Source organism: Crocuta crocuta, unplaced genomic scaffold (genome assembly GCF_008692635.1).
Source record: "Crocuta crocuta isolate KB4526 unplaced genomic scaffold, BGI_CrCroc_1.0 scaffold1468, whole genome shotgun sequence".
Lineage (NCBI taxonomy): Eukaryota > Metazoa > Chordata > Mammalia > Carnivora > Hyaenidae > Crocuta > Crocuta crocuta.
This window is the reverse complement of record NW_027531991.1, coordinates 473,342-485,962: the sequence shown is the minus strand read 5'-3', so window position 1 is coordinate 485,962 and position 12,621 is coordinate 473,342. Positions and strand designations below refer to the sequence as shown.

The window sequence follows — 12,621 nt, the reverse complement described above, 5'->3', positions numbered from 1 at the left end:
AGTTTTCAGGGAAAGGCCAAAGAACTAGAAGAGCTAAAACATTTTTGAAAAAAATAAAATGGAAGAATCACACTACCTAAGTCGTTTTATAAAGCTACAGTAATCAAGTCTGTGGTGTTAGTCAAGGAATAAACACAGAAAACAGAAGCAATTAAATGTGGAGAAACAACAGTCTTTTCATTAAGTTGTGTTGGGACAACTGGATTACACAGTCCAAAAAAAACCCAAAATCTTGTCCTAAGCCCTACCTTAAACAGAAATTAACTGAAAAATGGATTAGAGATCTAGACGTAAAATCTGGGTTTGTAGAAATAAGACAAAAAACGTATAATCTATAAAAAGAAAGAAATGATATACTGGACTTCATCAAAATTTAAAAGTTTTGTTCTGTGAAGTACAAATTTAAGAGAATGAAAAGACAAACTAGAGACGGGGTGAAAATATTTGCACATTACATATCCAACAAAGAACCTGTATCTAGAATATCTTAAAAAAACCCAGGGGCACCTGGGTGGCTCAGTTGGTTTAGCACCCGACTTGGGCTCAGGTCATGATCTCACGGTTGGTGGGTTCGAGCCCTGAGTTGGGCTCTGTGCTGACAGCTAGCTCAGAGCCTGGAGCCTGCTTCAGATTCTGTGTCTCCCTCTCTCTCTGACCCTCCCCTGCTCACACCGTCTGTCGGTCTCTCTCTCTCAGAAATAAAACATTAAAAAAATTTTTGTTTAAATCTCAAAATTTAACAGTAAGAAAACAAACAATCCAAATAAAAATTGGGGAAAACTCAAACACTTCACCTAAGATGATTTAAGAATGGCAAATAAACAAATAAAACAAACAAACAGGATAAAAGATACAAGGATGAATATAAAACCACTAACCATGAGGGAAATGCAAATTAAAATCATCATGAGACACCACCACACCCAGTGGAAGGGCTAAAAACAAAAAATGCCAACAATACCAAGTATCAGTGAAGAGACCCAGAAACTGGAACTCTTATGCTGCCTGTGGGAATGAAAAACGGTGCCACTACTCTGAAAAACAGTTTGACAGTGTCTTAAGAGTAAACATACACTTTAGCCAGCAAGTCTCCAAATGCATTTATGCTAGATGAAAACATAGCCTCACAAAACCCTATACCCAAATCTTTATAGCAGCTGCATTCATAAGTGCCAAAAACTGGAAACACCTTTCAATGGGTGAATCGATCAAAGATGCATACAATGGCATAATAGTCAGGAATAAAAGAAACTAAGTGAAAGTAAGGCATTCTTGAAGGCTGTGTACCATAGAATTCCCATCTGTAGGACCTTCTGGAAAAGATAGAACTATAGTGATGACAACAGATATGTAGCTGCCAGAGTCAGGAATGAGAAGACAGGTGACTAGAAAAAGAGGGAGTTTTGGGGTCACTGGAATTATTTTGATTCCTGATTGTGGTGGTGGTTACATGGATCTAAATAATGTGCTACAATGTGTAAAACAACAAACTCTGCTATAGACATGGGCAGGTTAAAATGGATGCATATTTGAATATAGGAAAGTTAAGTGATCCTTTTAAGTGGCTCAATACTTAGGTCTAGTGTCTAGAACAGTGAACATAATTACTTGTGTGCCGGAACTGCTGCTCATGGTGCTGAGATCCTGTCTTCATGACCCAATGCAAGAAAACTAATGAATTGAAGACATCACTTCATTTTCGTCCCCAAATCCTCATAGCTAAAATTTCCAAGAGAAATGTCAGAATTTTTCTCCAACATTCTTTGTCGGAATTGCCCTTAATATTTCATTTTATATTCACAGATCAAGTACCCCCACCCCCACCCCAGCTAAGCAAAGAATCATACACATTACAAAATTTCATTTTGCGCCTCTCTGGGAATGGCAACACATTCACTATGGTGGATCCAAGATGGAAGAGAAGATCAGAAAATATGATGCTTTATATGCAAAAGTCGTAGTGCTCAAGACAAGATAAAGTGAGCCATCTAAATGAACTGATTTTAAAAGTGTAACTCAAAGATGGAGCATACGGTAATTATGGGAAGGGGATGGGGGTGATGAAGTGTTCCATATCTTGATTGTGAGAGAGGTTCACAACTCTATGCATCTGTCAACATTCAGAACTGAACATCCAAGAGTGAATTTTACTGTATGTAAATTTAAAAATAGATTTTAAAAATGAACCAATACCACTCACCCCAAAAAGCAATATATGCTCATTGGTGAAAATACTTGGAAAACAGAAATAGAGTGTCATACTGTATGCCACTCAAGATCATGGATTTTTGAATAGTAGAGTTCAAAAAGTTTATTGGTATGGTTTAAGATTCCACACTGAAAATAACCTTTAAGAAACCACCATGTTACAAGATTTGGTACAGGGACAAAAAAGAATACTCACAATTAATGTAAAAGGCTATTAGAACACTACTACATTTTCCAACTACTTATCTGTGGTAAGCCAAATTTTCTTCATATACTCCCAACAAAATAACATATCACAATCTACTGGATGCGGAAGCAGACAGGAACATTAAGCTGGCTTAGGCCAGACACTGAAGAGATTTGCAAAAAAATGTTACAACAATGCTACTGTTCTTACTAAAATCATTTTGTTTTATAATACAGTTACTCTTCATAAATGTTGTTATATGAGAGTCATTGTTACTCATAAAGGAGTTAATACTTTGTAAATGTGTCCATTTTAATTTAAAATCAAGTAAATATGAATATATATAACCCACATAAATGAAACCGTTTTGGCATCCTCAGAAATTTAAGAGGATATAGGGTTCCATAGACCAAAAGGTTTGAAAACCACTGTGCTACATCACGACATACACTCATCAGCACAAGGATCCAATCTGCTGTGAAATGTTAAGCAGTCCTTCCTTCAGTCCAGGTTCTCCTTTGATCTTTCCTTGCTGATCAAGGCCTAAAAGGAGTGGCTCTTGAATATCACTAGAGGGAAAGCTGTAGTCAAGAGAAATTATCCTAAGATGACCTGTGACTCCATCCACTTGGTTTGTAAGTCGTTAGTATACATATGGACACAGATCCTGGGCAGTTTGGGTTACCTTCCTGGCACAATTCTTGGACATTCTTTGCTGGTGGATGCACACTGACGGCCTGTTCCCCTGGCCAAGAGCTCCTGAGACCTGGGCTAGTAAGACATCTAGGTTCCCAGCAGCACGAAGAGCTTCTCAAAGAGCCAAAGAGCCTGAGCACCTGTGCAGCAGAAATGAGGTCAGGGACCTTTCAGCAAACAAGCAGGATAATGGACTTCGCAAAACCAGCCACCCTAAGACTTACAATAGGCTACAGCAGAGGAAAAAAAAATAAGGGAGTGCCAAGAGTCAGATGGGTTTTTAAAAACATCTTTTTTAAAAGTTTATTTNGGGGGGGAGGGGGGGATGGGCATGGAGGAGGACACTTGTGGGGATGAGCACTGAGTGTCATGTGGAAACTAATTTGACAATAAACTATTTGTAAAAAAAATAAATAAATAAAAAAAATAAAAGTTTATTTATGTATTTTGAGAGAGAGAGAGAGACGGAGAGGGAGGAAGAAAGAGAGAGAAAACATGCACAAAGGGGGAAGGGGTACAGAGAGAGGGAGAGAGAGAATCCCAAGCAGGCTCCACACTCTGTGCAAAGTGTGATGTGGGACTCAATCTCACAACTGAGATCATGATCCAAGAGGAAATCAAGAGTTGGATGCTTAACTGACTGAGCCAGGTGCCCCCAGCTGAGTTCTCAACAGGACGAAAACTTACATACTGCTTTCCAAAACCAAACTGAGACCAACACATCACAGGTGTTGGTAGAAGCATACAGTAAAGCCAGTCCTGACTGACATGAAGCACAGAACAAACGAGCACCCAACAATTAGAAAGCACTGGTGTTCGAATTATTAGTAGTATTGTTTTTCAGAGTCCAGGCTTTGAAAATTTTTCTATGGTGTCTCCGAAAGGCAACTAAATTAACTCTCATGAACAGTTCTAGGGTTATTCCTTTTCACACAAGACTAAGCCAGATGGGATGTGGATATTCCTATCTTTATCCATTTTCACATGTTAACCTCATGAAACCTCGCTTTCTAGGCGAACCAAACATGAGACAGCCATTGTCTGAGGCACTCTCCTCCCTCTCTCGTTTACATGTGCAGCAGAAAACGGGTACTTCTGTTTTGCTCCTTGAAGTCCAGAAGGTCAACAGTGTGAAAATCTCACTTTTGAAAGGTTAAATGAAATCTGTTCTGGTTCAATTTCTTACTCTACTACAAGACAGGAGCTCTAGATGACTGGAGTTAGACCTCAAGTGGAGTTTTTCCTAAATACACAAGGTTAGAGAAATCAAACTGAAGAAAGGGATTCTACTGTTTCGGCACAAGCATTTGCTGTTTTTACCTGCTTGTTTTCAGATATTTGACAACTCCTATAGCATTTCCTCGGCATTTCAAAAAACCTCCCATTTTCCCTTCAGAGGAGGTGAACTGTATCAGAAGTTGCTGAAACCGCAGGCTTCCCTTCGGCTGCTGGGCTAGTCCTTTGCTGGGGGACTATAATCAGCTTTCTGGACTTGCGGCCCCGTCTGCCTTGCGGCCTGGCCTAGCGGCCAGTGGGCTGCCTCCTCCTTCACTGTACTCCGTGAGTACAGTGAAGACGGCAAGCAAACAGTGAACTTGTGAACCGATGTCTCACCATATATCATGGGCAGAATGCTGGACAGTTGCCAAGTATGGTCACAGGCCTGATACTATCATGACTTTGGAGAGTCACTTGATAGCACCAGTCTCTCTGAATATATCATGAACCCGTTTCATAGCATCTTACTGAGCACATGAGGGTAGACACAATACTGGGTGCTGGGCCTTGAAGAAGTCGGGGTCTAGTGTCCTTTCCTAAGGTTCATTTTAGGGCCCTAATCAGCAGCACTGAAAAGCGAATTCCAGCACTGGTAAACTGCCGGGAAGGCCAAGAAGCAGCATGGTGTGGCATCATTCTGAACTGGATCGAAGGCGTAGAGCAGCCAGATGACGAAAGCTTCTAAGGGACACCTTGGGAGAACAGGCGGTAAGGCCACAGCCCAGGCCTGACTCTCTGGCGGTTCTGAGCACATGCAGGAGCACAGCTGAGCCACCTTCATCCACCGTACCTCGGGAAGAAATAACAAGCCCTGAAAAGGCGCACTCCAGGGGCACCAGAGGGTCTCAGTCAGTTAAGCATCCAATTCTTGTTTTGGCTCAGCTCATGATCTCATGGGTTCAAGCCCCACGTCAGGCTCTGCGCTGGCAGCACAGGAACTTGCTTGGGATTCTCTGTCTCCATCTCTCTCTGCCCCTCCCCACTAGTGCTGTCTCTCTCGCTCGCTCGCTTACTCTCCCAAAATAAATAAATAAGCTTAATAAAAAATAATGCGCACTCCAGACACTTTCTAAGCACTTTAAAGATGAAAGTAGGCGGCAGGTACCAATACCATCACTTCACAGGCTAATGAAACTGTGCCTTGGAGAAGTTCAGCAACTAGCCCAAGTTACATAAGAGGCAAGCAACTAGACAGCAACTCTGACCTAGGTGTTTGAGTATAAACCGCACAGTCTATTGTGAGGCTAGCAGCGGATGGTCTCAAGACTGACAGGATGATGTGCTCAACTTTCTGAACATAATGAAAGGACAGGCAAGGGCCATGGCTATAACTGCCCCCACCTTGGCCAAGAAAATTCAGCAGGGAGAATATGCAAATGCAAGGAAGGGCATGGGCAAGAGAGGAGCTATGGCCTGAGCTCAAACCATGCAGGCAGCTTCAGGGCCGGTCCTTAATAGACAACACTGTTCCCTGCAGTAGGAACACCTCAGAATTTGGTGTGGATCCAGTCACTTCCTCAAGGTCATGCTCTGGTTCTGAGCCTTCCCGGACAGGGTCCACACCAAAAGGTTAAGATGAAATGAAATCAAAGATAAAGAGGTGTTGTGATAAACTACAGAGTACATGTAAATGCTTATTCTATGCAGAGCGAGTCAGGTAGCATATAAGGCTCTATCTGATCCAAAGGGCTCATGAGAACTCTTTTATAACAGCTAATATTCGTACCATGGTAAGCTGCTTTTGGCAGGTCTCAGGGGATTATATTTGACCGATTATTCACTTAGATTTGTACAATAATAAATGTGCTTGCAGTGACCTTCTACTCCAACCATCACTAAATCCCGTTTTTTAGTTTTTCTGTGAGAACGCACCATGGCATAGAAGTAACCTGTTATATCTGACTCACCTTGCTTGATATTCACACTTAAGAAAACTAAGCCACTCGGGGTGCCCGGGTTGCTCAGTCAGTTAAGCCTCCTACTTTGGCTCAGCTCATGATCTCACAGTGCGTGAGCTCGAGCCCCGCGTTGGGCTCTGTGCTGATGACAGCATGGAGCCTGGAGCCCACTTCCAGTTCTATGTCTCTCCCTCTCTCTGCCCCTCCCCTGCGCTCACACTCTGTCTCTGTCTCTCTCAAAAATAAACAAACATTAAAAAAAAGAAAAAGAAGCCACTCACTAATAAAAACACACTAACCCTCCACCAATGGGCCTGGGGCTTAGAATACCACATTTAAAAAATGTGATTGGTGTCCGTGGTGAAAATGTATGCTTGGATTCCTTGTCAAATGGTAGGGAGCAAAAAGAAACATTAATTCTCGCTCTGTTCTTTTTGTTTTGTTTTAATGAGATTTAGGATGCGTTTTATGGATTCCTACAGAAACGGCCCTTCTCCTAGCACCGCAGGGCAGCATGGGCTGTGCTGCGTGCGAAGCTGAATGAACGGGGTGGAGATCTACTGCTTCCTTGCGTGCCTTCTGTACTACTTATAATTATGCTGTTAAGAGTCTTTACAAAAAAGAAACCCAATTTATTCTTTTTAAATGTTCTATATATAAATGCAGAGGCCAGGAAATAAACAAGAATTCCAGGAATTTGAACTAACATACCTGTGACACTACTGCATATTGCAAGCTCCCTAAAAACGAACAACGCATCACCACAGGTAGGAAATGAGAAATTTTGAGGGTTATTGAACACCAAATCTTTGCAGCGGAACAGCAGAGAGTTACTGAACGTCATCGCGTGGTTCTCCCACCCTTGGGCCCACCCGTGCGCTACAGCTCTGTCCTGACACGCGGCCGTACTTGAAGAGGGACAGGCCAGAGATATGAGAGTAGCCATGTTGGTGATTTACACGGGTGAGGGTGGAGGGCACGGCAGGGTGGGAGGCTGCTTGCTCTCTCATTTCTCAGTTTTATTAGTTCATCAAGTTCTGCATATTCCTCAACAAATGCTCTTTCGTCAGGCACAGTGGGACACCATGGATTCTACTGTCTGTGACGCCGACTGAGTACATATTATGCTGGAAAAAATATTTCAGCCTGTAGGTCACCAAGCTCTCCTTGCACATTTAATAAAAGGTACCTCCAACTCAATCTCTCCCTTAACGTTATTTGTGGTGGTTATTAATTCTGTCTTTAAGAAATGCACATCCATTCCAAAATTAAAAGGCTTTTATTTCTTTGCAAAGATGGGAGAAAAAAACCCAGTTTTCAATGGGTTTTTCACATACTACAAAACGTTCCACTCCACTTCTCCACTGCATGCCACCTTCCAGAGAGGCCCCCAGCCACCACGCTGACGCTCGGCATGTGGGGGATCAGGCGCTCCCTCCTCTACTAGGTGCTCACACACGTGAGCTTAAGAAAGTCTCTGCATCATGACACAGCTGACACTGGATGTTATATTTGGAATTCCTCAAAAAGGTGGGTCCAAAAGAGACTTTTTGACGATGAATATACTAAGTAGTCAAAAGGAAAAAGAGTGGGAGCCAGAGACGAAGTACAGCAAGACATCCACCTTACACACAGCGCAAGACTGCTACGGGGACAAGGAGTGCTTTCCTGCACCATGTGATTTTGAACCATGATAAAGGTATTTCTGGCCCAACACCTCTTTGCAAGAGACTTTGGGTAAGAAAACAAATTAAAGCTATGAAGTTGCAGATCGGCATATAATGAAATCGACAGTAATCAGTGACATAAAATATGGAAGACAGAGTAACAAAGGACATTGTCAATACTCTCATGACTTTATTTTCTGTGGCATTTTATGTTAACCTGAGAATCTTGTAGACTATGAATAAACCGTCTTCCAGTACGACAGCACTGTAAGAAAAGCATGTAAAGGAAACACATGCAAGTGCAACCTTCTTTTATTTGTTCCTTTGGTTACTAACCACTAAAATACACACACTCCTGCGAGCAGGGCCTGTGGCAGAGATCACAGGTGAACCACAGAAGAAAGCATAGCCCCTGTCCTCAGAAAGCTTCTTTGAGGAAGATTCTGAAACCGTAAAACCAACAGCAAATTTCTAAGGAATTCAATCACCGATTTCTGGTCCAAGGAACTGACAGCTAACAAACGCATGGCAGTGATCAGTCGTTCAAAGTTATGTTTTCTAGACGGAGGGCCAGCAACAAACATGTTTACACTAAAAAAGCACAGTGCAGTGCTGTAAGTAACGCTCCTTTACAAGCGGCTAGAAAGACTACAAGGCTGCTGAGGGATCTGTGCTGTCCCACAGGAGCGCGAAGACCTGCAGAAGCCATCAGGGAGAATTTAGGAGTGGATTTTACTTGACGATGTGTCTTCAGAAACGAATGGCTCTTTTAAGTATTAAGATGAGGGTTCAATGTATATTATAACTAATAGTACTTGAGATCAAAGTAAATGAGCCACTATATCCCTCCCAGGTACCAAGAGAGGTCAGATTTCCCATTTATCAGGAAGTCTTCGGGGTAGACAGCAACTCAATCTCAGACTCTCTTCGGTGGCTACTTCGTGGCCAGCTGAGGAGAACACTTCAGCAATGAACCAGCTAAACAAACTTCCCAGCAGCACTTGACAGAGCTACACCTATTCTTCCCATTTCCAAAGCAGTGGAGAATTAATTACCAGTTCTATGGATCTATTGTAAGGATAATAGACTAAAGAGCTATCACAGACACATTTATTGTAAAAGCACAATCCCAAGAGTGTCTAGTGGAGGGCCAAAACGATTAACACAAATGCTTTGTCAGATCAAAGATAAAACCTGCACCGCCCAATTGAGGAATGAATTCGAACAGTGGGTTATCTTTCAAATTAACCAGGGCAGTTAGTGAGGAAAATTTCATGAAAGTGTAATTCTTAGCCTTTGTGAATCCACACAGCAGGCATTCTGCCAGCTGACAAGATGATGAAATTTTCATGCTTAAAAAAAGCCCTCTTCATTTCCCAATTTAGATTAGCTAGTGTTTCTCTCCCTTTATATGTGTGTGTGCGCGCACGCGCGTGCCTATTTGCTCTTCTGGAGAATTTAAGGGCAGAGGAAACACATATCAATTTTTCACTGTAAAATTGAGTCTTTCAAAAACATCCTTACGAGCTCAGAGATATAGTCTTTAAATGGTCTTTTTATGATTAAAAAAAAAATACCAGTTCAATTTTAACTTTGTACAGAGGAACCAACAGGAACCAGGGCCAAAATAAACTATGAATTAGACCTTTCTGTGATACCTCCAAGTCTTTCAATGTTTCCATCAGGTCCTGAGATAAAGTATTCGAGTTGTTTTCCTCCTAGGAAACTAATATATTTAAAATTCGTACTCGATGCTTTTTAGATTTCTAAGGTACACTAAAATGTAAATGCCCTAGGAAAGGAGAGTTCAAGGGATACAAGCACTGCTATATATGGTGAAGAGAAATTCTGTATGCAAGTAAACGATATTAAAACATTAAATGATATAGATTCTCAGGCAGATTTTTTTCATGTTTGTTACGCATTTTTTCATTCAGCACAATTTATTCATGACAGAAACAGGGTTTGTGGTATATTTTTTTGAAAAGTGATTTAGAAGCGTACACTGCTGCCCTAACTTCTGTCTTTTTGTTCTTGACAACCTGATTTCTTGATAACCTAGATCTATGTTCTTGGGCAGGTTATAGCATTTGGTCAAGTACCACACTCTTCCACTGTATTCCTAAAGCTCATTCCTTACGGAGACGCCTTCCTCTCTTAACGTAGGTTGTACTCTCTCTGCAGTGATTCTAAGACAAAAATGAAAACTATATTGACTCTTGCTCTCAGTCCATGCACAACTTTTATGCCTAGTGGGTAGTATTTAACTTGTAAAACAGGAAGAAACCCTTTTGGTCATTAGCTTCAGAAAACAGTCACTTTATCTCAAGACTTATTACCAATATCCTGGTCTCCAGTACAGCTGCTGTATTAATCTCCAGCTGGATGGCCATCGCCATGGTACATCACACTGAACTAACTGTCATCAGCGGCACTGGAGGCAGAATAACAAAACACACTGAATACCACGTCCCCCTACCAGCACAAGTTCCTATAAGTCTGAGGACAGGAAAAAGAGAACAGTCTACCAGTGAAGTAGAATCTAGAGGTGTTTGAGCATTCTGTATAAAAGCTCTAATCCTGAGACTATTTAAGACATTAGTTCAGCACGGGGCCATAAAAAGAACGAATAAATGGATTTCTTTCTTTCCCATGCAATTACATATGACTAAGATCAGCAAGCAGAGAAATAGATTCCTAATTTTGAGGACAGTCCTATCAATCTTCAAGTTCACGAGTGATATTTGGGTATTTTAATTAGAAATCCCTTAGAAAAATCAATCAAGTGGGCACTTAACTAGAGGAAAACTGTTATTTGCTGTTGAGATGGCTGGTAGACAAGACGATTAAAGCAAATAGTACAGAAACCTTGGGTTAAATGTCGGGATTCCTATAAAGAGGTTATCTACTTAAAAAAATATTCATATAACCACCACCACCACCACCACCAGCCATACACTTCAGTGAGAAGTCAATCTTTCAGTTAGAGCAAACTGTTAACTATATAGAAGATCCCTTTTCTGTCTGTTCTCAAGTTAGTCAAAACAGATTGTCCTTTCTTAGAGAAGGCAAGAGAGGAGTTTCTTTTCGTATTAACATTTCCATGGTAAAGATTTTGATAGACTAAACACTGAGAGAAAGCTCAGAATTTTTCCCTAGAGCCAAGAATCATGCTCTGCTCAACGAGGTCTGTAAATGAGGAGATGAATAGTTTTGATTTGGGCTCTTCATGCTAAATAAAGGCCTAACATTACATGTGCTGAACATCTCATCTACTGAGGAATGTGAACCCACAGATAACCTTTATTCCCATCCAACTGTTCATTAAGTATGGCACAGGATTACTCACTAAAATGTTTCAGATTTCCCAAAATGTAGTCAAAATTATGATTTTAAAAATACCTTCACATAAACCTACTGGGGTATTTTTGACAACACAAATTATTCTCTGCTAAAATCACAACACATACACTCTATGTTTCTACTCTCCATCCTAATGACCTAATAATCAATTTTCATTTCATGAGTTCAATTTTAAAGAAGAAAATGCTGTATTATATGTTAACTAACATAAGTAGAAATTAAAGGATGAGGCTGATCAAGTCATGGGTCTTATCTAATAGAATCTGAGCATATTTTGAAAGTGCCTTGCCAATGTAGCTTCTTTAAGTAAGTTACACTGAGCTTTCACATAATAGAAATTTTGTTTACATAACAAAAAAGCCTCATTCCTATGAAATGTTAAAGCCAAAAACTTTTTAAAAACAGCCTTCTTTGTAATAGGGATAGCTCACTCACTGTTCTAGCATTTTTACTGTATTTTTATAAAAATTAAACATTCTCTTTAAAATGCCAGATTGCATTTAAAAGTTAAAACATGTTCATTTTGATTTCCTGGACAACACAGCTATGAAATGTTTTAGATTACCACATAAACATGAAGTCTCAGCAAGTAGGCAGTTATTAAAATAACCAAATATGATGTTGTGACTCTACTTGCCAAAGACAGGCAATACTGATTGTTTTCTCCTCTGGCCAAAGATTTGAGTGGCCATTTAATTAGTCTTCCTTAGGTACCAATAAACTAAAACATTTTCTGATAATATTCTCATTTTTCCTTAAAGCAAAAATGCATTATTTAAAATACTGCTCATTAATGACAGAGATGTAATGTCCAACAGAAAATCAAATACTTTTTCTGCAAAGTCATGTCAAAATTTTAGTTACATAAAAAAACAAATAATACAAAACCATACTGTTTTATTTTAAAACAAGTACCAAATCTAAGTAAGCTGCATATGTGAGAAACTCATTGTATATACTTACTTCATAGTATTTTTTAATGCAACGTCTAATGTCCATGATCAATTTGTTGCTCAGTTGTACCATAAAGGTCAAAGGAGAAGCCTTACAATCGATGTTACTGCAACGATACAAGCTGGGCTCTATATCAGTTCCCTACAGAGGTCAGAACAAACAAATACACAAAAGGTTACTGTAAGGCTAGAGAAGCTTCTTTTGTGCTTAAAAGGTAACATGTGTCCTGGTGTACAATATTCATAATTCATTTTATTGGTGAGTTTTTACCCTAGTTTTTCAACTACTGTCCTCCCAAAGATCCCGAGTCACAAGAAACTCCCGCTTTTTTGCCACCAGGATAATGGAATACACAGAGTCGAACGGAAAA

General features: G+C 40.4%; 1 protein-coding gene across 1 annotated transcript in view; it reads right to left on the bottom strand.

Moving 5' to 3' along the window:
- The window catches only part of POLA1 (DNA polymerase alpha 1, catalytic subunit), a 297,019-nt gene that overhangs the window by 135,476 nt on the left and 148,922 nt on the right, over positions 1-12,621 (bottom strand). The window contains 1 exon segment of the mRNA XM_077775065.1: positions 12,261-12,392. Within this exon segment, the coding sequence (XP_077631191.1) occupies positions 12,261-12,392 (132 nt within the window).